At 41.6% G+C, this 24,721-nt stretch overlaps 1 protein-coding gene across 25 annotated transcripts in view; it reads left to right on the top strand.

Moving 5' to 3' along the window:
- The first annotated feature begins 1,563 nt into the window (after positions 1-1,563).
- Positions 1,564-24,721, top strand: part of PIAS2 (protein inhibitor of activated STAT 2) — a 133,207-nt gene continuing 110,049 nt past the window's right edge. For 6 of the 25 annotated variants that reach the window (XR_011252300.1, XR_011252301.1, XM_069568484.1 and 3 more), the window contains exon 1: positions 1,631-1,870. Coding sequence is in view for 4 of the 25 variants with exons in the window: in XM_069568484.1 (XP_069424585.1) it covers positions 1,847-1,870 (24 nt within the window). In the remaining 21 variants the exon portion in view is untranslated. Of the gene's footprint in view, positions 1,871-1,906; positions 2,519-19,979; positions 21,101-22,441; positions 22,615-24,721 lie in introns of those variants that run through there. The other 19 variants (XR_011252304.1, XM_069568486.1, XM_069568480.1 and 16 more) reach the window with 13 other exon arrangements.

Genomic DNA, 24,721 nt, shown 5'->3' with positions numbered 1-24,721 from the left:
GTGCCTTGGTGGAAGGGCTGTGTTGTATTCTACTCATATATTCCCCTAAAGCTCCTAGCCCACATAGACCTTCACTTAATGTCCCTTGAACAATGTTAAATTCTGAGGTGGAAATCAAGGCCTAAGATGAATAAGCCAAAATCAAAACTAAGTCAAACTGAGACCACAAAAATCAATGGTGGAAAGCCAGAGGAAGAAGGTACTCTAGCCTGACACTGTTCATTCTTTTACTCACTAAACAAGTAGGACAACAATTTTTCAGGCATCTGTCAGTTATTACAGTCTGCTGCTGCTGCTAAGTCGCTTCAGTCGTGTCCAACTCAGTGCGACCCCATAAACGGCAGCCCACCAGGCTCCCCGGTGGGTTTAAAAACATTTTTAAGGAAAAAAAGTAAACCATAATTATTTATATAATAATTACACAAAAACCTACACAATTACCATGTAAAACATCAGGAAGGAAAGGTTCCGGTCCTGTGAGCGCTCAGAGAGCGATCTGAAAGAAAATGGCGCCTGCGGCTCTGGTGGTAAAGAACCCGCCCGCAATGTGCGAGACCAGAGTTCCATCCCTGGGTTGGGAAGATCCCTTGGAGGAGCCCATGGCAACCCATTCCAGCATTCTGGCCTGGAGAATCACCATGGATAGAGGAGCCTGGCGGGCTACCGTCCATAGGGGTCGCAGAGTCGGACACGACTTAACGACTAAGCACAGCACAGGCGCCATGTGGGTTCAGGTCTTTCTTAAAGAGTGATACTTAAAACTGCGATCTGAAGGATGAACAGGAATTACGTGAAAAGTCAGACTGGAAAACTATTTTTGCCCCAGGGGTCAACATTAGGTGTCTGAAATAGGCTCCATCCACCTCTTAAAGGAAATCTGAATCCCAGACTTGGTCCAGCGAATTTCTGACCAGCTTGACTCAGCACCTTGTCTCATCCTTGGTCAGCACTTCAGGGGTGAGGTGAAACTTCCATCGTCTCTGGCTCTGGCATTTCATCTTTCCCACCTATCTGATTTCCCTGATCCCTTTCTATCAGGGCCCTTCTGGGCGCGCTCCTATTTCACTTCTTCCAACTTCCCTCCCCAACCCGCTCAACTCTGCAATCCTTGACATTCAGTCGCCCTTCAAAGTCAGAAAAGAACTAGCCAGGTTAGCACTTTGAGGCTACTGGCAACCCAAAGAGGTCTTACCAACCCTGCACTATGAGATAGGAACAATAGCTTATCCAACATCCACGTTTAGGTTGTTCCGCCGCAACTAACCAAGGGGATGTCTTTATTCTGGGTGGATCCCTCTGTCTACAGCCACCGTGGGAAAGGGCCCCGTAAGAATTTTCCCGAAATGTTCCAGTCACGAGTCCCAGGCCACCTCTTCTCCGTCACTCCCTCCGCCAGGCCCTCCGGTAGCGCTGCAGTTTCCACAGCGCTTCAGGAACTGGGGCCTGGCATCCACGCCGGGGACCGGAGGCAGAGGGCTGCACGGCGACCGGCCCGGCTTGGCCGGAAGGCGTGCGGGAAGGCGGGCAGGCCGCGGGAGAGGGCGGGGACCAGCGGCCGAGGACAGAGCCGCGCGGGGAGGGCCGGCGCGCGGGCGGAAGACGCGGGCGGAAGGCTGTGGGCTGGGTGGGCGGGGCCGCGCTCGCCGGGGGCGGGGCTCCAGCGCTCGTCACGTGACGGGTCCGGCGGCGGCGGCAGCGGCGGCGGCGGCCGCGGCGTCTTTAGCGGCCCCCAGTGCAGGATGGTGCTGGAGGCGGCGGCGGCGGCCGTGGTGGCGGCGGCGTTGTTGGCGGCAGCGGGCGGGGGTGCTGTGGCGGCAGCGGCGGCGGCGCCCGCGGGTGGTATAAAATGGCGGATTTCGAGGAGTTGAGGGTAAGCGGGGGCGCGGGAGTGGAGCGCGGAGGCCGCGGGGGAGGGGAGGGGAGGGGAGGGGATGAGAGGCGGGGAAACCGCAACGTCGCCGGCTGCCACCTTCTTGTTTCGCGGGGAGCGGTTGGCGGAGCCCCGAGCCCCGAGCCTGGCCGGCGTCCGAGCAGGCGCCCGCGCGGCCGTGGGGGGAGCGCTCGGCGGCGGAGGACTCCCGGGCCGCGCAGGGGTGGCGGGCCCAGGGGCCCAGGGTGAGCCGACCCGTGGGGTCCGTCGGGGGTACGCACACCTGGCGCGAGGGGCCGCGGCCGCTCTCTCCAGGGGCTCGTGGGGACCCAACTTCCCCCATTTATTTTAAGGGATGAAGTCGGGAGTAGGGATTGCTTTTCCACCTTCGCGAGGGGTGTACGTGTCTGGCGATTCTTCAGTCTCCGGGCCACTCACTTGAGTGGGAGGCTGTTATCGGAAACGTGAAGTTGCTTTTAGAATTCTCTCTCTCCTTGGGGTGATGTTACTGTTCAGGACGATCTGTCACGAGAAAGGCCCCTTCCTCCCACCAGTGCTCCTTGCACGTCTTGGAGAGGAGCGTCGTCTTTTGGGAATCCTGCCTTTCGTCATCGGCCTTAAACGCTGGTGTTTTCCTTAGTACTATGGGTAAGAACTCCGCAAAGTCCGTGTTGTCATGAGAACAAGGTCATAACTTTATTGTTGATACGCTTGTATTGTAGAGTAGAGATTTGAAATGGGCTGTGTTGAGGTTAGAACGCAAAAGATATGTATGTATTTTTTTCCCGGAGCTGATAACCTTCAGAGTCCTGAGACAGAATTGTGATAAACGAGCCAGATTATTTTTTTTAATGGCCCGCTGAGTTACTGACGGCATAAATAAGATACTTAAGGAGGGAAATCCTGATTAAAAAATAGTCTTCAAAGAACGGATGAATAGAAACTTTTGACTGCCATCAGTTTGCACAACATAGACGTGTGGTGTTAGCTACTTTTTCAGAATAAGAAGAAAGTGGAATCTGGTAAAAGATTCAGTGTGTATGTTTATTACGGAATTTGGGAGTGGGGTGTATTAGGGGAAGGGATGTTGGCTGGTTACCTGGCTGGTTTGGTGAACATTGGCAAAAGAACGTATTCATGGCTCTGATCTAAAGGTAAATTGTTTTGGTTTGAATAGTACCTGCCATTTTCTTTCCAGCTGTTTCAAAAATTACTTAATTCCCAGTGAAAAGTATATTAATACGTTTTATGCACTATGTTAGTTTATACAGAGAACCTGATACTAGGTAAAGGGTGTTCATATGGTTACGTGTAAGGGTGAGTCTCAGCTGTAGAGCTAATAACACCTGTAGAGCTTTTGAAACAACAAGGCCTGAGCCTCATCTGTAAATTAATGCATTAGATGTAGAGTGGATTGAGGATACTCAAGTTTGTGGTTATTTGTATCTGCAGTATTATCTTAGTTTTTGTGTACTAATGGGAGTATGTAACTTGCCCTCTTCTAAGTATTCATTTTTTGTTGTTGTTGTTGAAAACTTTCCCAAGACTTCTGTTCGACTTTAACAAATGTTGGTCACAGCTTAATAAAAAGTGGAGAATTTATTGGTGAAGGGCAAAAAGGGCTTCCCCTGGTGGCTCAGTGGTAAAGAACCCATCTGCAGTGCAGGAGATGGGGGTTCGATCCCTGGGTCAGGAAGATCCCTTGGAGAAGGACATGGCAACCCACTCCAGTATTCTTGCCTGGGAAATCCCATGGACACAGGAGCCTGGCAGACTCCAGTCCATGGGATTACAAAAGAGTAGGACATGACTGAACAACAATGGAGGGCAGAAAAGGCAGTCAGTGCTTATAGGTTGGAGTGGAACCAGGAACTGGAAAGTAGTCGAAAACCAAGATTTTTCTCTTTCTGTCTTTGTCTCCCCTTACCTCCCTCCACTGTCGTCTCCAGCCCTCAGCCCTCTCTTCTCTCCCATTTTATGTTGTGGGTCAGCTTCATTGTTTTTTTTCTGTAAATTATCTGTCTTTGCTTCTCCAGGCACTTGCTAGAAGATGGCCCCTCCCCAGCAGGTTGCCTTAGGAAACAAAATTTTTCGGAAGTGAGGAGGGTATGAGCTATGCAAATGTTGAGTTATCACCCCAGATTTTGCCATACTACTTAATAGCATCATTTGCACTTAAAGATGTGCTGTAGGTCTCCCCAATCCTCATTGCAAACCTTGATGATGGTGGCAGATATCCATTATAATAAAGTTTTTATTATGTGCCTGGCTCTGGTTTCAGAACTTTACATACATACTTATTTAAATAGTTCTCACAAAAAGTGAGGCCCAGAGTGGTTGAATAACCAGACGGAAGTTGCACAGCTTGATACTAGGAAGACCTGGGATTTTTAACTTCAGAGGTCTAACTTCAGAGTCAGCGCTCCTCAGAGTCTAAGCTGTACTGCTCTGTCCAGTTTCCTTCAGGTCCATGGGATGTCCCCTACCTGTCCTCTTGCACTCTGTGAACTAAAGTGAATGATAAACATTGATATCCTGCTTATATGACATAATATTGAGGGGAAAACCAGACATCTGGCTAAAAATCGAATTAGAAAGGAAAAGAGGAAGACACATTAAGTGTTTTCTAAATGGTTTCTGAATCAGAGTATATTCTGACAGTCAGAGGGATAGTAAAGTAAGTTCAAGGACGGGGAAAAATCATGGGCATTGGTTTGTTGCCTAAATTCTTGGCTGTAGAGGAAGTGGCCAGCAGACCTGAATGTTGCATGTTTGGCTCATAATGCCGCTCAGAGGATTTCCTTTATCTTTGTCCATTATGACTCAGGGCCACTTCCTAGAAGCCCATGTCACAAGAGCAGGTCACTGCTGGCTAATACTAGTGTCTCCTATACAGAAGATCCAGAATTTTGGGAAGGAATCTTGGGAATTTAGACCTCACTGTGCTTTAGTGACGCCTGTGCCTTTGCTTTTCTTGGGGGAGGGGCGTTATTTGATGGGGCCACTCCTATAGACCCTTAAGAGGCTGCCTGACAATTTCAGTCTTTGAGACTGCCTTGTGGGCCAGTACTAGAACTCTTGTCCAGTCATGACAGTGTGTGACATCCCTACATTTTGCCTCTTGCAATTCAGGTGACCAGCAGAATACCAGCATACTCCCTTCAGTTCTTAGGGGAAAGAGGATCTGATTGGCTGAGCACTTAAGCCTGATGAGGGTCACATTGGGCTTCCCAGATGACTCAGTGGTTAAGAAGCCTGCCAATGCATGAGATGCCGGGTCAGTCCCTGGGTTGGGAAGATCCCCTGGAGCAGGAAATGGCTACCCATTCCAGTATTCTTGCCTGGCGAATCCCATGGACAGAGGTGCTTGGCGGGCTATGGTCTCTGTTCACAAGGGCTATGGTCTCTGTTCACAAGGAGTGAGACAGGACTGAGCAACTAAACAACAACAACAAAGATGATTACAATAATGCATCATGTGTTAGAAGCTTTCAGGGTGCTATTGTTCAGTCGCTCAGTCGTGTCCGACTCTTTCAACCCCATGGATTGCAGCATGCCAGGCTTCCCTGTCCTTCACCATCTCCCAGAGTTTGCTCAAATTCATGTCGGTGATGAATCGGTGATGCCATCCAGCCATCCACTCCTCTGTCTTCCCCATCTCCTGCCTTCAGTCTTTCCCAGCAGCAAAGTCTTTTTCCAGTGAGTTGGCTCTTTGCATCAGGTGGCCAAAATATTGGAGCTTCAGCTTCAGCATCAATACTTCTAATGAATATTTAGGACTGATTTTCTTTAGAATTGACTAGTTTGATCTCCTTGCAGTCCAAGGGACTCTCGAGTCTTTTTCAACATCACAGTTCAAAAGCATCAATTCTTCGGTGCTCAGCCTTCTTTCTGGTCCAACTCTCACATCCATACGTGACTATTGGAACAGATAACTTTGACTGTATGGGCCTTGGTCAGCAAGGTAATACCTCTGCGTTTTAGTATGCTGTCTGGGTTTGTAGTAGCTTTTCTTCAAGGAGCAAGAGTCTTTTAATTTCATGGCTGCAGTCACCATCTGCAGTGATTTTGGAGCCCAGGAAAATAAACTCTGTCACTTTTTACATTATTTTCCCATCTATTTGCCAGGATGTGATGGGACTGGATGCCATGATCTTCATTTTTTGAATGTTGAGTTTTAAGCCAGCTTTTTCACTCTGCTCTTTTCACCTTCATGAAGAGGCTCTTTAGTTCCTCTTTGTTTTCTCCCATAAGGGTGGTGTCATCTGCCTATCTGAGGTTATTGATATTTCTTAAATTCCAGCTTGTGCTTTATCCAGCCCTGCATTTCGCATGATATACTCTATATGTATGTTAAATAAGCAGGGTGACAGTATACAGCCTTGATGTACTCCTTTCCCAATTTGGAACTAGTCTGTTGTTCCATGTCTGGTTCTCACTGTTGCTTCTTGACCTGCATACCGGTTTTGCAGGAGGCAGTAGGTGGTCTGGTATTACTACCTCTTAAGAATTTTCCACAGTTCGCTGTGATCCACACAGGCAAAGACTTTAGTGTCGTCAATGAAGGAGACATAGATGTTCTTCTGGAATTCCCTTGCATTACCCATCATCCGATGGACGTTGTCAGTGTGATCTCTGGTTCCTCTGCTTTTTCTTAATCCACCTTGAACATCTGGAAGTTCTCGGTTCACATACTGTTGAAGTCTAGCTTGGAGAATTTTGAGCGTTACTTTGCTAGCATGAGAAATGAGTGAAATTGTGCAGTAGTTTGAACATTCTTTGGTATTGCCCTTCTTTGGGATTGGAATGAACACTGACCTTTTCCAGTCTTGTGGTCACTGCTGAGTTTTCCGAATTTGCTGGCATAATGAGTGCAGCACTTTCACAGCATCATCTTTTAGGATTTGAAATAGCTCAACTGGAATTCTATCCACCTCCACTAGCTTTGTTTGTAGTGATGCTTCGTAAGGCTCACTTGACTTCATACTCCAGAATGTCTGGCTGTAGATGGGTGATCACACCATTGTGGTTATCTGGGTCATAAAGGTCAGTTCTGTGTATTCTTGCCATCTCTTCTTAATCTCTTCTGCTTCTGTTAGGTCCATAACATTTCTGTCCTTTATTGTGCCCATCTTTGCATGAAATGTTCTCTTGGTATCTCTAGTTTTCTTGAAGAGAGCTCTAGTCTTTCCCATTTTCTTTTTTTCCTCTATTTCTGTGCATTGATTGCTGAGGAAGGCTTACTTATCTCTCCTTGTTATTCTTTGGAACTCTGCATTTAGATGGGTACATTTTTCCTTTTTCCTTTGCCTTTTGCTTTTCTTCTTTTCTCAGCTGTTTGTAAGGCCTCCTCAGATAAGCATTTTGCCTTTTTGCATTTCTTTTCTCTTGGGGATGGTTTTGATCACTGTCTCCTTCACAATATCATGAACTTCCGTCCATAGTTCTTCAGGCACTCTATCAGATCTGATCCCTTGAATCTATTTGTCACTTCCCACTGTATAATCGTAAGGGATTTGATTTAGGTCATACCTGAATGGCCTAGTGGTTTTCTCTACTTTCTTCAATTTAAGTCTGAATTTGGTAATAAGGAGTTCATGATCTGAGCCACAGTCAGCTCCCGGTCTTGTTTTTGCTGACTGTATGGAGCTTCTCCATCTTTGGCTACAAAGAATATAATCAATCTGATTTCGGTATTGACCACCTAGTGATGTCCATGTGTAGTGTCTTCTCTTGTGTTGTTGAGAGAGGGTGTTTGCTATGACCAGTGTGTTCTCTTGGCAAAACTCTGTTAACCTTTGCCCTTCATTTTGTACTCCAAGGCCAAACTTGCCTGTTAGACCAGGTATCTTCTGACTTCCTACTTTTGCATTCCATTCCCCTGTGATGAAAAGGTTATCTTTTTTGGGTGTTAGTTCTATGTCTTGTAGGTCTGCATGGAACCATTCAAATTCAGCTTCTTTGGCACTAGTGGTTGGGGACTTGGATTACTGTGACATTGAATGGTTAGGTCTTCATAGAACCTTTCAACTTCAGGTTCTTCGGCATTAGTGGTTGGGGCGTAGTCTTGGATTACTGTGATGTTGAGTGGTTTGCCTGGAAACGAACAGAGATCATTCTGTTGTTTTTGAGGTTGCACCCAAGTACTGCATTTTGTACTCTTTTGTTGACTAGGAGGGCTACTTCATTTCTTTTAAGGGATTCTTGACCACAGTAGTAGATACAGTCATCTGAATTAAAATTGCTGATTATAGTCCATTTTAGTTCACTGATTGCTATAATATTATGTTCACTCTTGCCATCTCCCATTTGACCACTTCCAATTTGCCTCGCCAACAAAGGTCCATCTAGTCAAAGCTATGGTTTTTCCAGTAGTCATGTACGGATGTGAGAGTTGGACTGTAAAGAAAGCTGAGCACTGAAGAATTGATGCTTTTGATCTGTGGTGTTGGAGAAGACTCTTGAGAGTCTCTTGGATAGCAGGGAGATCCAATCAGTCCATCCTAAAGGAGATCAGTCCTGAATATTCATTGGAAGGACTGATGGTGCAGCTGAAACTCCAATACTTTGGCCACCTGATGCAAAGAACTGACTCATTGGAAAAGACCCTGATGCAGAGAAAGATTGAAGGAGGAGAAGGGGACGACTGAGGATGAGGTGGTTGGATGGCATCACCGACTCGATGGACATGAGTTTGAGTAAACTCCGGGATTTGGTGATGGACAGGGAAGACTGGCCTGCTGCAGTCCATGGTGTTGCAAAGAGTCGGATGCGACTGAGAGACTGAACTGAACTGAGTTTACCTTGATCGTCGATCTGACATTCCAGGTTCCTATGCAGCGTTGTTCTTTACAGCACTGGACTTCCCTTTCACCACCAGACACATCCACAGCTGGGTGTTGCTTCCACTCTGGCTCAGCCTCCTCATTGCTTCTGCAGCTATTTCTTTGCTCTTCTCCAGTATACAGGGCACCTACTGACCTGGGGAGTTCCTCTTTCAGTGTCCTACTCTTTTTTTGCCTTTTCATGCTGTTCGTGGGCTTCTCAAGGCAAGAATGCTGAAGTAGTTTACCGTTCCCTTCTCCAGTGGACCGTGTATTGTCAGAACTCTCCATTGTGACCTGTCCACCTTGAGTGGCCCTGCATGGCATGGCTCATAGTTTGATTGAGTTAGGCAAGGCTGTGGTCCGTGTGATCAGTTTGGTTAGTTTTCTGTGATTGTGGTTTTCATTCTGCCCTCTGATGGATGAGAATAAAAGGCTTATGCAGGCTTCTGATGAAAGGGACTGGCTGTGGGGGGAAATTGGGTCTTGCTCTGGTGGGTAAGGCCATGCTCAGTAAACCTTCAATCCAATTTTGTGTTGATGGGTGGGGCTGTGTTCCTTTCCTGTAGTGTGGCCTGAGGCCAAACTGTGGTAGGGATAATGGTGGTAATGGTTACCTCCTTCAGAAAGACTGATGGCCAGCACACTGCGGCTCCCAGGACTGTTGTAGTCAGTGCCCCTGACCCCGCGCCAGGCCGCTGTTGACCCACGACTCCGCCGGAGACTCCCAGACTCCCATGGGGAAGTCTGGCTCCGTCTCTTGTGGGGTCACTGCTCCTTTCTCCTGGGTCCGGGTGGGCATGAGGTTTTATTGTGTCCTCCAGGAATCTGTTTCCCCAGTCCTGTGGAAATTCTGTAATCAAATCCCACTGGCCTTCAAATTCAAATTCCCTGGGGGTTCTCGGTCCTTTTGCCCGATCCCCAGGCTAGGAAATCTGTTGTGGGCCCTAGAACTTTGGCAACAGTGCGAGAAACGTCTTTGTTAATAACTGTTCTCCAGTTTGTGGTTGTCTGCTCGGCTTATCTGTGACCGGTCTCATGGCGACCTCCTCCAGGAGGACTTCTGCCGCTTGCCGCGCCTCCCAGGTCTGCAATCAGAACCCCTGTCCCTGCGGCAGGCAGGTCGCTGCTGGCCCGGGCCTCTGCAGGAGACACTCACACAAAGGCAGGCCTGGCTCAGTCTGCCGTGGGGGCCACTGCTCCTTTCCCTCCTCGGCGCACAGGGTTGTGTTTGCACCCTCCCAGCGTCTCTGGCAGGTCTGAGATTTGATTGTAAATGTGTCAGAGAAGAATTTATTCAGTTCAGCTGTTGCTTGTTGAAAGCGTTTATGTTGTTGGAAGGTTGTGATTTATTAGGTTGGTGCAAAAGTAATTGTGGTTTTTTTTTGTTGAACTTTGACGTTTGATACTGGAATATGTTCTTGAATGTGGTTGTGTTATACATCATTTTAATATGTATTTCTTGCTGTACTTTTTTTGCTAATGACTTATTACTTGCTGTTTATTTTATATTTATTTAGACTAGAAATGATGTTAGGCAAAAAGCAAATTCGAGCGGTTTTTGTTATTTGAATTCAAAATTGGTCATAAAGCATCAGAGGCAACTTGCAACATCAACAGCACGTTGGGTCTAGCAACTCCCAATGAGCGTACAGTGCAGTGCTTGTTCAAGAAGTTTTGCAAAGGAGATAGGAGCCCTGAAAATGAGGAGGGCAGTGGCCTGTCGTCAGAAGTTGACAATGACCGACTGAGAGCAATCCTCGAAGCTGATCCTCCTGCAGATATGCAAGAAGTTGCTGAAGAACTCAGTATCGATCTCTTTGGTCGGTCAGCATTTGAAGCAAACTGGAGAGTTGATAAAGCTCCATTAGTGGGTGCCGCACGAGCTGACCGCAAATCAAAAAAAAATCATCGTTTTGAAAAATGTTGTCATCTGTTCTTCTACTAAAAGAGCAATGAACAATTTCTCAATTGGATTGTGATGTGCAATGACAAGTGGATTTTATACAACAACTGGCAGCCAACTTAGTGGATGAACCGAGAAGCTCCAAAGCACTTCCTAAAGCCAAACTTACATCAAAAGAAGGTCAGGGTCACTGTCTGGAGGTCTGCTGCCTGTCTGATCCACTGCAGCTTTCTCAGTCCCTGCGAAACCATTAAATCTGAGAAGTATGCTCAGCAAATCGATGAGATGCAGTGAAAACTGCAGTGCCTGCAGCCGGCATTGGTCAACAGAATGGGCCCAGTTCTCCATGACAACACCCAACTGCGTGTCGTACAACCAACGTTTCAAAAGTTGAGTGGACTGGGCTATGAAGTTTTGCCTTATCTGCCATATACACCCGACCACCTCTTGCCAACTGACTACTCATTTCTACCCTTGTCATCTTTAAGCATCTCAACAACTTTTTGCAGGGAAAATGCTTCTGCAACCAGCAGGAGGCAGAAAATGCTTTCCAAGAGTTCGTCGAATCCTGGAGCATGGATATTTATGCTGCAGGAATAAAGAAATTTATTTCTCATTGGCAGGAATTGATTGTTGATTGTGACTATTCCTGTTTTGATTAATAAAGATGTATTTGAGCCTAGTTACAATGACTTAAAATTCATGGTCCAAAACTGGAGCTACTTTTTTGCCACCCTAACTGTGGTGTTGGAGAAGACTCTTGAGAGTCTTTTGGACTGCAAGGAGATCCAACCAGTCCATCCTAAAGGAGATATGCCCTGGGATTTCTTTGGAGGGAATGATGTTGAATCTGAAACTGCAGTACTTTGGCCACCTCATGCGAAGAGTTGACTCATTGGAAAAGACTCTGACGCTGGGAAGGATTGGGGGCAGGAGGGGAAGGGGACGACCGAGGATGAGAAGGCTGGATGGCATCACCGACTTGAGGGACGTGAGTCTGAGTGAACTCTGGGAGTTGGTGATGGACAGGGAGGCCTGGCGTGCTATGATTCATGGGGTCGCAAAGAGTCGGACACCACTGAGCAACTGAACTGAACACCAGATACAGAAGATCTACTCAGAGGCTTAAGTAATTCTATAACAGAAGATTTTCTGCCTAAAAGACTTGAGTGTTCGGTTCCTTATTTGCCATCCTGGTACTTTTGGTTGCTGTTGGGATACAGAGGGAGAATGGGAAGTTAGTTGGGAAGGAGGGTGTTGAGGTTAGAGGTCCTCATCCTTCCAAGTTCCCATCTATTGGGCCAAGAAGTAGACTAATACATACAGTAGATGTAACAGAATGCACCATGTAACTCACAGTGGATATTAGTGGACGCAGCTCAGGTTCCAGGAGGGCTTCCATTTGAGATCATGGCAATTTAAGCAGATTCAAAACCAAATATTTAATTTAAAGTGAAATAGATAATTTTTCATAGTGAACCAAGCTATTCTTAGCTGTAGTTGACCTTTGTGTGTGTGTGTGCTCCTTAGGTCAGCACCATCTCTCTGGTGTACATGAATATTATTCTGATAAAGGTGACATTTTTCTAACTATTAGATCCTCCAGATGTTTGTCTTTTGTCAACATTTATGCCTAGTTTTTCTGAATTGGATCCTAGCTATTTAAAAAATTATTTTCTTGCAATATAATTGTCACACCATAAAATTCAGCCTGTTAGTGGTTGTGGTCAGCTGTGCAGCCATCACCACTGTTGCGTTCCAGGACACTTTCATCCCCCAAGAAGCCCACGCCACTGCCAGTCCCTTCCTGTGTCCTCTCTCCCAGCCCTCAGCGTCTCCTGGTCTACTTCGGCTCTATGGATTGGCCTATTCTGAACATTTCCTAGTAACACAATGTCACGTGTGGCCTTTCTTGGAAAGAATCATGTAATTTCTTTGACTTAACATATAATCTTCCCAGGTTTGTTATTGTAGCATGTATCAGTACTTCTTTCTTTCTTATGGTTGAATGATACTCCACTGTATGAAATATACCACATTTTGTTTATTCTTTAATGAGTTTATGTACATTTGGGTGATTGCCACATTTAGATTAGTGTGAGCGTTCATCTCTAAGTGTATAAGTCCTGTGTGGACATAATGTTTTTGATTTTTTTGGATAGACACCTAGGAATGTAATTGCTGGGTCATGTGGTAACTCTTAAGTTCTTAAGAAACTGTCCAACTCTTTTTCCAACTGCTACACCATTTTTCATTCCTACCAGAAATGCATGTGTTATGATTTCTCCACATACTTGACCTCATGGATGTGAAGTGGTATCTTGTGGTTTTGGTTCACATTTTCTTGGTGACTCGATGTTGAGCGTGTTTTCATGTGCTTATTGGCTATCTGTATATCTTCTTTGGAATAATGTCTATCCAAGCCGTTTGCCCATTTTTTAAATTGGGTTATTTGATTTTTTTATTATTGTTTATATTCTTCATACATTTGAGGTATAAGTTCTTTGTCAGATACATGGTTTTCAAGTATCTTTTTTCTTTTTGTGTACTGTATTTCATTTTCTTTGATATGTACTTTGAAGCACAAATGTTTTGAATTTTATCTGTTTTTTCTTTGTTGCTTATGCTTTTGATGTCAAATCTAAGAAACCATTGCCTTATGGAGTGACAAAGATTTATTCCTGTTTTCATCTAGAGTTTATAGTTTTAATCTTTACATTTAGATTGTTTATCCATTTTGAGGTAATTTTTGTTTATGGTGTGGAGATAAAATTTCCTTTGCACATGGATATCCAGTTTTCCCAGGATGATTTGTTGAAAATTCTTTCCCTATTGAGTTGTCTTGATAGCTAGACTTTTTATTCAGGAATCTGAATTTAAGAAATTCACAATTGAAGTAAATGTGATATGAAATCAATTGGTGTCGTAGTCTAAACTATCCTATATGAATGTTCGTTTTAAATCCACTAGTGGCATGCCAGTTTGCCTAGATTTTTTGAAACAAAGGTTTTTCTTTAAATGTGTGACTTCAGAGAACAGCATAAACTTAACATAGACATTCAGAGCTCTCCATATGATTATTCATACAAGTCAGTAAAAAGCAGGTCTAGATTAAGAGCTTTTTTTTTTTTGATTGAGGTTGCATGGATTTCATCGGTATGACCTTAGACGTTATTTGACTTTTTCCCCCCAATTGGAAATGGTTTAATATTTTAAAATTTATTTATTTTTTTAAATGAAAGGACAGAAAACGTTTGTTAAAAAATTTCTTTCTTAAATGCTTACGTTACTGCCTTTAATGAGGGTTCTCTTTAGTTGTTGTTTTTTTTTAAGTTAATTCCAAAAGTCAAAAATAAAGCATATCTTCCTGTGTCTTGACTTTCTTCCAACTCTGAACAGTATCTGTTGCTTGACTCCCTAGTAGATAAGAATTCAGGTCATTGTATTTTCTACCTTCCCCAGCACTTGGATTTCTAGGAGGTACAGCTTTGTTCCTAATGCCATTGATTATTTTAAACTTTTCATAATAGTTACATTTCTGTTTCCTTTGTTCTTTGCTTTTTAAAAAGCTAATTGTAATCATGCTAATGAAGTTTGCATTTCTTTAATTGCATTATTGCTTTATTATTGTTACTGTTTTTGGCTAAGCTGGGTCCTCATTGCCATGCACGAGCTTTCTCTCCTTGCAGGGAGTGGGGCTACTCATGTTGCAGTGCCTGCTCTTCTCATTGCAGTGGTTTCTTGTGGATCACACACTCTAGAGCATGGGCTTCAGTAGTAACAACATGTGGGCTCAGGAGTTGTGGCATTCAGGCTTAGTTGTATGGGAACTTCCTGGACCAGGGATTGAACTGGTGTCCCCTGCGTTGGATGGAGGGTTCTTAACGACTGGACCACCAGGGAAGTCCCAGATTTCTGTTTTTTGACCAATCAGTTTTAGACATTCTTTCATTTCCAGTCTTAGAGAGGATTTAGCACCCACTGTTTTCCTTTTGTTTTCTCTGTTTCCACCTTTCTTGTCATGCGTGGATGTGAGCGTTGGACCATAAATAAAGAAGGCTGATCGCTGAAGAATTGATGCTTTCGAACTGTGATGTTGGAGAAGACTCTTGAGAGTCCTTTGGACTGCAAGGAGATCCAACCAGTCCATCGTAGGGGAGATCAGTCCTGAGTGTTCATTGGAAGGACTGATGTTGATGCTCCAATACTTTGGCAACCTGATGTGAAGAACCGACTCATTAGAAAAGACCCTGATGCTGGGAAAGATTGAAGGTGGGAGGAGAAGGGGACTATAGAGGATAAGGTGGTTGGATGGCATCACTGACTCAATAGACATGAGCTTGAGCCAGCTCTGGGAGATGGTGAAGGACAGGGAAGCCTCGCGTGCTGCAGTCTATGGGGTGACAAAGAGTTGGGCATGACTGTGTGACTGTCCAACAACTACCCTTCTTTCCCATTCTAGCCTTCATTTTCTATTACGTTGTCAAGATTTGTAACTTTTATATTATGGCTTATAACTTTTCTAAACTTCTCTGTGCTTCTACAGAAAGATTCTACAAATTGAGTACTAATAACCAGCCTTTGTGACTTGTGTACGGATATAAGTAAGTAGTTACTGCAGAACCAAGTAGTGTGGAGCTTCTGTGTTGTTAAACCCGGGCTCCTTAAATGAGTAATATTGCAACGCCCTGCTTGATTGTGGATAGCCCCTGGACATCATTATTAAAACTTTAATATTGCAACGTGTTTTCATCCTGTAACCATTGAACTTTTCTTGAAGATGGGTTTTCTGGAGCTCTCAGCCTTCTATAATTTGGGCAGTTTGTTTTCTAGATCTGCTATACATGTTATCCTGAGATTACATTGCACTCCTGGGTTTGGTTTGTTGATTGGATCTCATGTCTTTCTCTTTTTTAAACTCCTTTTTGATTTTGCTGGAATATAATCTTGAATAGTTGTTTTATTTTTTAAATTTTATTGAAGTATAGTTGGTTTCTAATGTGGTAGCTTCTGCTTTACAGCAAGTGATTCAGTTACCTGTTTGTATTTTCATGTTCTTTTCCATTCGGGTTTATCAGAGGATATTGAATATAGTTCCCCATGCTGTACAGTAGGACCTAATTGTTTGTCCGTGCTGTATATACTGCTAATCCCAGTATCCCAATCCCTGCTCCCGACCCAAGCAGTTGTTTTAGAAAGGATATGCTGGTGATAAACTTTCTGATTTCCTGAACATTTAAAAAATGACTTGCTTTTGTTCCTAGTGGAAAATTTAGATACAGAATTGTAAGTTGGTAATACAGTTTTTCCTTCTGAATTTTGAAAGCTTTGCTTTTGGAATTTAAAACACCCAGTATTGCTGATGAGATCTGTTGCAAATCTGATGGTTATCTTTTTGTGGAAACCTGTTTACAATCTTTATGGTTATCTCCTTATCTTTGGCCTGTGAACTGTGTCTAGTTGTGGGCTTTTTTCATTCCTTCTGGTGGAACCTTTTCAATGGTAAGTGAGGCTCTTCAGGTCTGGGGAATTATTTTTTGTGTTTTTTTTTGATAATTTCTTTCCTCTTTTCTCTGAGACTCTCGACAGGTAAATGCTAGATTTTCTAAGTTGATGTTTTATTTGTTTACATTCTGGAAGATTTCCTTGACTTGTCTTAGAACTCACCCATAAAATTTATTTTAGTGATTACATTTTTGATTTAGAAGAGCTTTATCCTGTTTTTCTTTCTGCTCTCCCCCCTTTTTAAATAGCAACCTGTCCTTGATTTATGGGGGGAAAATATCTTGAACTCTCTTGGGATACTAATTCCTTTAAAAAAGTCCTCTTTATTGTTTTCTGAATTGATAATGGGGAATTCTCTGGTGGCTCAGATGGTAAAGCATCTGCCTACAATGTGGGAGACCCAGGTTCAATCCCTGGGTTGGGAAGATCTCCCGGAGAAGGCAATGGCACCCCACTCCAGTACTCTTGCCTGGAAAATCCCATGGATGGAGGAGCCTGGTAGGCTACAGTCCATGGGGCCGCAAAGAGTCGGACACAACTGAGTGACTTCACTTTCATTAGTGATATATGTTTTGGTGTGTATCATGCTAATTAATAAACTTATATATTTAAGTTATTTAATAGATTCAAAAGATTGTTTATACCAGGGAATGAGTGAATGAATGAAGTTGCTCAGTCGTATCCGACTCTTTGCGACATCACGGACTGTAGCCTGCCAGGCTCCTCCGTCCATGGGATTTACCAGACAAGAGTACTGGAGTGGGTTGCCATTTCCTTTTCCTTCTCCGGGGGATCTTCCAACCCAGGGATCGAACCCGGGTCTCCTGCATTGCAGGCAGACACTACCGTGAGCAACCAGGGAAAGTCTTACACCAGGTAAGGTATGGGTAAATAAACATTCATGTGAACACCATCCTAGTTAAGAAGTAGTTCATTAGACCAGCAGGGTGCCTTTCTCTGATTACATCCACATTATACAGATATAAAATTATATATATATATAAATCACAAATTTTATATGTGGAATTTTTTGTAATTTGTGTGTGTGTTTTAAAATTTTATACAAATTGAATAATGCTGTATGTATTTGGGATGTTTTGGTTTATCATTGTTTTTGAGTTTCCATTGTATAAATGTAAATATTAGTTTATTGATTTTTGTTGGAAAAATTTCCTTCCCCCCCCCCCCCCCTACAGAGGCGCCTAAATCTCTTTTCTATATGTCTGAAATCCAAAAAGCTCTGAAAATGCTCGCGTGCGCGCGCGCACACACACACACACACGTGCGTAACTTAATTTGTGAACAAAGTTAACTTACATTGATACGATGCTATTTGTAATCTTTATCGATCTCATTTAATGTGAATATTTAATACAATATGTTTTACTGTAGAAATTCTAGGAGTAGCATTGCATTGCTGGGAATTAAAGATACTCACATCTTCAACAATACTGGATAATGCTAGGTTATTTTCTAAAGAGGATTGTATCAGTATTTGGTCCCTCCAGTAATGTAGAGGTTTTCGTTATTTAGCACTTTTATCACACTTAGAAGTTTTTCCTGGGGAGTATAAAATATCACCTTTTAGTTTTCAGTTTTTTGATTTTTGCTGTTGAGTTTGAGCATCTTTTACTGTGCTGATTAACATGTTCTTCCCTCATCTGAGATTCTGTTCGTGTCTTTAGCCCATGTTTGTATTAGGTTTTTAAAAATATCTCTATTCTTATTGGGGTGTAGTTGGTCTACAGTGTTGTGTTAGTTTCTGCTGTACAGTGATATGAATCGGCTGTGGGTCCGCATTTATTCCCTCCCTCTCCAACCTCCCTCCTGTCCCCATCCCACCCCTCTAAGTTGTCACAGACACAGGATTGAGTTGCTTGTTTTAAGCAACTTCCTACAAGTTATCTGTTTTACACATGGAGGCCTGGCGTGCTGCAGTTCATGGGGTTGCAGAGTCGGACACGACTGAGCTGAACTGAGTGTGTGTGTTTCAGTGCCGCGCTCTGTGTCTGTCGCACCCCCTCCTTCCTCTGCTGTGTCCACAGTCCATTGTCTACATTGGTGACATGTATTTTTCAGTGCTCTCAGTTCATCAGACCCTCCCTTTTCCAGACTGTGTCCACAAGTCTGTTCTGTACGTCTGTGTCTCTGCTTCTGCCCTGCAGCTAGGTTCATCAGTACTGTTTTTTCTAGGTCCCGTATATATGCATTGATTTACAGTATTTGTTTTTCTCCTTCTGACTTTCTTCATTCTGTATAATAGGCCCAAGGTTCATCCACATCAGTTCAGCTGACTCAAATTCATTCCCTTTGATGGCTCAGTTTTTAAAAAACATTTCCTCCTGATTGTAGCAGTTCCACGAGTGAATCTATCTATAGTTTCTAGACTAGTTTCTTAGTCTGACAACACCAACACATAGTTTTAATTACTGTAACTTTTTAACAGCTCCCATAAAAACAAACTTCTACTGCTATAGGGCATATGTAAGTAAGCAGATCATGAGAGCACAGCAAGAAACAGAACATGACTGGCATCCATTCCCTGAGTCCTTTCCCAGTGACTAACCTCCTCCTCCTCAGAGATACCTACTGGCCAGACTTTAACATCTTACACTAGTTTAGCCTGTTTTTTGAATCTTATTTAAATGGGCCTATATAATGTATATTTTTTCTGTCTGATTTTTTCTTCTCAGTTTTGTTTGCGAGATTCATCCATATTGTTGTATGTAGTTGTAGCTTTTTGTTAATGCCCTTCCGCTAGCAAAAGAGTTCCAGTTGCTTCTTGTCCTTTCTCATCCATCCTTTTAATTTTAGACATTTTGGTGGATGTTCAGTGGTTTTCATTTGAATTCCGTAATGATTAACGGTGTTAAGCCCTTTTTAATATACTTACTGGTCTTTTGTGAGGTAGCTTGCTAAGTCTTTTTCCATTTTCGTATTGGGCCATCTGTCTTTTTCATACCAATTTGTAGGAGTTTATTAATGTATCCCAGATACCAGGGCTTGTATGTTGTATTTTGCAAATATCTTCTCAGTTTTCCCAGCCCTATGAGTATATTCAAAGCTCTGTTTGATTTCTTAACTTCTCCATTGCCCCCTTTCCTTTGGCAGGTGTCTCCAGGGGAAAAGAGGCATCAAATATTAGATTCCATATTCTAGGCTTCCCTTCTTTCCACAATCTTGGCCTTCCAGGTTCTTACTGCCTTTGTTGTGCTTCTTGCCTTCCAACACTTTTTTTCTTCTTAAATTATATTCCGTTTTAAAGTTTTCATAGAGTTGGTGTGAAACCATCTAGTCAGTCATTGAGGGACACAGAAGTAGGCCAGTCCTGCCTCGTAGCTCCTCAAGGAACTTCTTGGTGGTTTGCTCCTCCATATAATTTTAGGATCAGTTTTTAAAGTTCTGTAGATACATGCGCAGCTGTTAGGATTTTGATGGGAAATGCATTGAATTTGTAAACCAATTTGAAGGGAACTGACATTTTGTTATTGTTCCTTAAGCATGAACATGGCAATATTCATTCACTTAAGTCTTTTACAAACTCATTCAATAAAGTTTTTACAATTTTCTTCTAATAGTTTCAAAAAACGATTGCAAGTATCTTGTTAGATTTTCTAGGTACCGTATTTATCTGTTAAATCAGTAACGGTATCTTTAAAAATTATATTTTCTACCTTGCTGGTGTAAAGAAGTACAGTTTGACTTTGTATAATGGACTTGGTATTGTTCTAATTGTGATAAATTGTATATAGAATTCTTTTGGATTTTTTGCATAGACAGATCTGTGAATAATGACCTCTTTGTTTCCTCCTTTCCAATTCTTATGCTTTTTTTTGTTTTTTCTTTCTTTTTCTTGTCTTAATGTGCTGGCTAGGATCTCCAGTACAATGTTGAATAGAAGCGATGATGGGGGCATCCTGATCTTGTTCCTGATTTTAAAGGGAATGCTTTCAGAGTTTCACAGTTAAGTATGATGCTTGCTGTAGGTTTATTGTAGATAATCTTTTTCAGGTTAAGGATGTTTCTTTCTATTGCTAGTTTGCTAATTGAAAAGAAAAATGAATGGATGTTGAATTTTATCAAAAACTTTTTCTGCCTCTTTGGAGAGGGTCGTATGATTTTTTTTTTGTTAACCTATTAACGTGATGAAATACACTGATTTGTTTTCTAATATTTAAACCAAACTTGTGTTTCGAATATTAAGTCAACCCTGGTCTGTCCCTTTTTTCCATTATTGGTCTCAGTTTGAATATAGTTAATGTACGATTTTGGCTTTAATAATGAGTAATACTTCCTTATAATTAAGAAAGTATACATACTTTTCCTCTTCTGGAGGAGTTTATGTGAGATTAGAAAGATTTGTTTCTTGAGTGTTTGGTAGAACTTCCTTGTAGAATTGGGACACATCTTAATCACTGATTCAATTGCTTTGGTTACAGAATTGCTCGTATTTTCAATTTTCAAACTGATTTTGGTAGGTTATACTTTAATAGAAAGTTGTCCATTTCATCCACATTCTTGAGTTTGTGGCAATAAATTGTTAGTTTCTTATTTTGTAGTTAATGTCCTTTTAATCTTTTTTTTAGTGCTGCCTTTTTCTTGATTGGTTTTAAAAGCTAAAATGCCAATTTTTTTTTTTTCCAAAAAAACCTTTTCGAATAATCAAGTTTCTGTCTTTTATATGCTCTTTAACGTATCCTTTCCCTATTTAATTTCTGTTCTTTATTTCTGTTTCTTTTCTTTATACTTCCTTTGGGTTTATTTCTATTTTTCTAATTTGTTACGTTGGGTGACTTGGCTTATTAATTTTCAGCATTTTAATAGACATTTAAGATCATGAATAGCTATGTGTTTGCTTTCCATGAATCACACAAGGGATGAATTCTTAATTTATGAGTTCTTTAAAAGTTTTATTTCCAGAGGACTTCCCTGGTGGTCCTGTGGCTAAGACTCCAAGCTCCCAATGCAGAGGGCCCTGGGTCTCTCCCTGGTCAGGTAACTAGATCCTGCATGCCACAAGTAAAGATCCCATGTCCTGCAGCTAAGACTTGGTGCAAATAAATAAATAAAAATATTTTAAAAGTTTTATTTCTAAACATGCTGGCATTCTTTTAGTTAATTTGGTTATTGATTTGTTATTGTCTTGTGGCTAGGCAGCGTGATCTATGTGGATACAGTCCTTGGAAATCTGTTGAGACTTACTGTATTTAGAGATTTTTATTGTATTTGAAAAGAGGGCATTTTCTAGTTGTTGGTGAAAAATTTTATATGTGTCTAGTATTAGACTTGTTAATTCTGTTGTTAGAATCTTATATCTTTGTTTTTTAAGAGTACATGTTCTGCTAGAATTATTTTTTCAATTTTCTTTGTAGTTTATATCAGCTTTTTAAAAGACATTTTAAAATTGTTACTAGTACATGAGAATTTGAATTTATCATATTGCTATTGAATTGAAACTTACTCTTTGTAGTTCCTCTTTATTACATACTGTTGTTTGATATTAACATACCTATTATTTATTTATTTATGTTTAGGCAAGCTGGTTCTGCCTGATTTTTAAAATTTCTCCTCCTCCTACATTTTTGTGTTCTTTTATTTTAGTTTTATCGCTTATGAATGTCATGGTATTGAATTAAAAAATTAATCTGCTCTAATTATGTTGGTCTTTTAACTTTATAATTAAATTTTTTATTAAGATAATTGTTAATTCACTGACAGTTATCAGAAAGAATACAGAGGCAACAGAGACATCTGTGTCCTCTTTATCCAGGTACCGCGTTGATAATGTCTTGCAAAACTGTAGTACAATATCACAGTCAGGGTGTTGACATTGACACAAGGTACAGACCATTTCCATCACCACAAGCATCCCTCATATTATTGTTCTTACAGCCACACCTATTTCCTCTCCATCCCCTTAATCTCTAGTTCCTTTGCCTTTCCATATAGATTTTAGAATAACCTCATGTATCTCTATAAAATGCCTTGGTGAGACTCGGGTAGGAATTGTCTTAAGTCTGTGTCTTGACATAGGGAAATCGGTTTTGTTGCTTTGTTCCTTGTTCCAGTGCACAAGGGATCCGTTTATTTAGCACTTTTTAGACTTCTTTCATTAGTTTCTGTAGTTTACAGCATACAACACCTGTATGTGTTTTATTTTCGACTCTACACATTTTCATTTTCTTTGGAGTGATTATAAATAATATTGTGTGTTTTACTTGTTTCCACATGTTCTGTGTTAGTATATAGAGATGTGATTGTATTTGTGTGTTGGCTTTTGTATCCTGTGACCTTGCTGGACTGAATTATTAATTCTCTCTCTCTCTCTTTTAATAGTTAAGAAACTTTTTTATTATTTATTTGTTTGGTTGTGTCAAGTCTTCGCAGCGGCACTCGGGATCTTCCGCAGTGGTGCACAGACCCTCTAGTTGAAGCACATGTGGGCTCAGCAGTTGTAACATCTGGGCCTGGTTGCTCCATGTCATGTGGGATCTTAGTTCCCTGACCAGGTATCAAACCCGTGTCCCCTGCATTGTAGGCTGGATTCTTAACCACTGGAACCATGAGAGAAATCCCCAGTTATTAATTCTAGTAGTTGTTTTGCAGACTCCTTGGGATCTGCCAGTACAGGCAGTTGTTTTTCTTTCAATCGCTATGTCTTTCCTTTCGTTGTCTCATTCCACTAGCTAGAACTTCCAGCACATCTTGCCTCATTCCCAGTCTTAGGGAGAAGCATTCATTTTTTTCACCATGAGGTATAGTTTTTTTTGTAGGTGCTTTTTGTCAAGGTGAGGTGGTGCTCCTGTATTCCTTTTTTTCTGAGAGTTTGTATCATGAGTGGTTGTTGAATTTGTCACATGCCTTTTTCTTCATTGATACACACAGACACACATACACATATATGTATAATCATGTGATTTTACTTAAGCTGTTAGTATGGTGTACTTCAATGATTTCAGACATTGAGCTGACCTTATATTCCTGGAATAAACACTTCACTTGGTCTTAGTATTCTTTTTATATATTGCCGAAGTCTGTTTGCTAATACTTGAAGATTTTAGCGTCTATAAGTTGTGAAGGGTGTTAGATTTACTTTCATTTTTTGTATTGATTTTGTTTGGTTTTGGTGTCAGGCTATTACTAGCTTCATAAAATAAATTTGGGAATCTCTGATATTCTGTTTTTCAGAAGAAATTATGTAGAATTGGTACTGATTCTTATTTAAATGTTGAGTAGAATTCTCTGGTAAAATGATCTGGGTGTGGTAATGTTTTTTTTAATTAAGAGCTAAATTTCCTAATTGGAGTATTCGAATTATCTATTTCATATTGGGTGAATTTTGGTAGTTTGTATTTTTCAAGGAATTGATCCATTTCAACTCAGTTGACAAATTCATGTGTGTAGAGTTCTTAGTATTCCCATATTTTTGATGCTGTGATTTCTGTAGTGATATCCCCTACTGGCTATTTTAATTGGAAAGGTTTTCATTTGCTGGGATTATTGATATGTTTGTATTTATTTCTACACCTTCAGTTTGAGCATCTTTCTTTTTCTGCATTTTGTTTCCTCATCTGTTTTCTTGCTGTCTTTTTTTTTCTTCTTTTTCATGTTTCTCCATTTTATTAGTTGTGAAATACATTTTTTTTTGCCTTGTCACAAATTCTTGGAGCTTAATTAATTTTCTCTTGAAACTTTAGATATAAATCTAAAATCACTGTATTTTTCTTTCTTTGCTGTGGAATGCTTTAAACTGCTTACCACCTCTACCAACTTTCCGGCATGCCATCTTGCCCAGCACTTTTGTCTTTTCTTAGCCTCACAAATTTCAAATTATAATTTTATCCAGTAAATGTTTGTTTAGGTTATTTCCCTCCCTCCGCGCGTTTGTCAGTTTCTTGCTCCTTATTCTGCTCTCATAATACTCATTCCTTTAGATTACTCTGGTTCAGCCGTGATGGGCGTTTACTTTCTGTTCAATGTGTTAGCCACGCTTTTCTCAGGATTTTGGCATCCGCTGTGTTCTGTGCCTTGAAATGCTTTTCATCTGATATCCATTGGTTCCTTTATTACTTGTTCAGTCACTTTCTCAGGCAAATCTTCTTCCTTTAAAATGGCAAATTCTCTACCTCTTCACTTCATTTCCTTTTCCCTCTGTTTTTGTCCATAGTATTCGTCACCACATGCCATATTTGTATTTTATTTAATTCTTCATTGTAAGTTTGATCTGTCAAAATTTGCTGGAGTTTTACTATATTTATAACTGAAGTTGAGGGGAATTGACATCTTTTCAGCATTTTCTGTTTTTATCTAGTTTTTTTTGTTCAGTTGCTCAGTCATGTCTGACTTTTTGCAATCTCCATGGACTGCAGCCCACCAGGCTTCCCTGTTCTTCGCCATCTCCTGGAGTTTGCTCAAACTCATGTCCTTTGAGTCAGTTGCCATCCAACCAGCTCATCCTCTGTCACTGCCTTTCCTCCTGCCTTTAATCTTTCCCAGCATCACGGTCTTTTCCAATCAGCCTGCTGTTTGCATCAGGTGGCCCAAATATTGGAGCTTCAGCATCTGTCCTTCCAGTGAATAGTCACGGTTGATTTCCTTTAGGATTGATTGGTTTGA

Source organism: Ovis canadensis, chromosome 23, assembly GCF_042477335.2.
Source record: "Ovis canadensis isolate MfBH-ARS-UI-01 breed Bighorn chromosome 23, ARS-UI_OviCan_v2, whole genome shotgun sequence".
NCBI lineage: Eukaryota > Metazoa > Chordata > Mammalia > Artiodactyla > Bovidae > Ovis > Ovis canadensis.
This window is presented reverse-complemented; position numbering and strand designations above follow the sequence as displayed.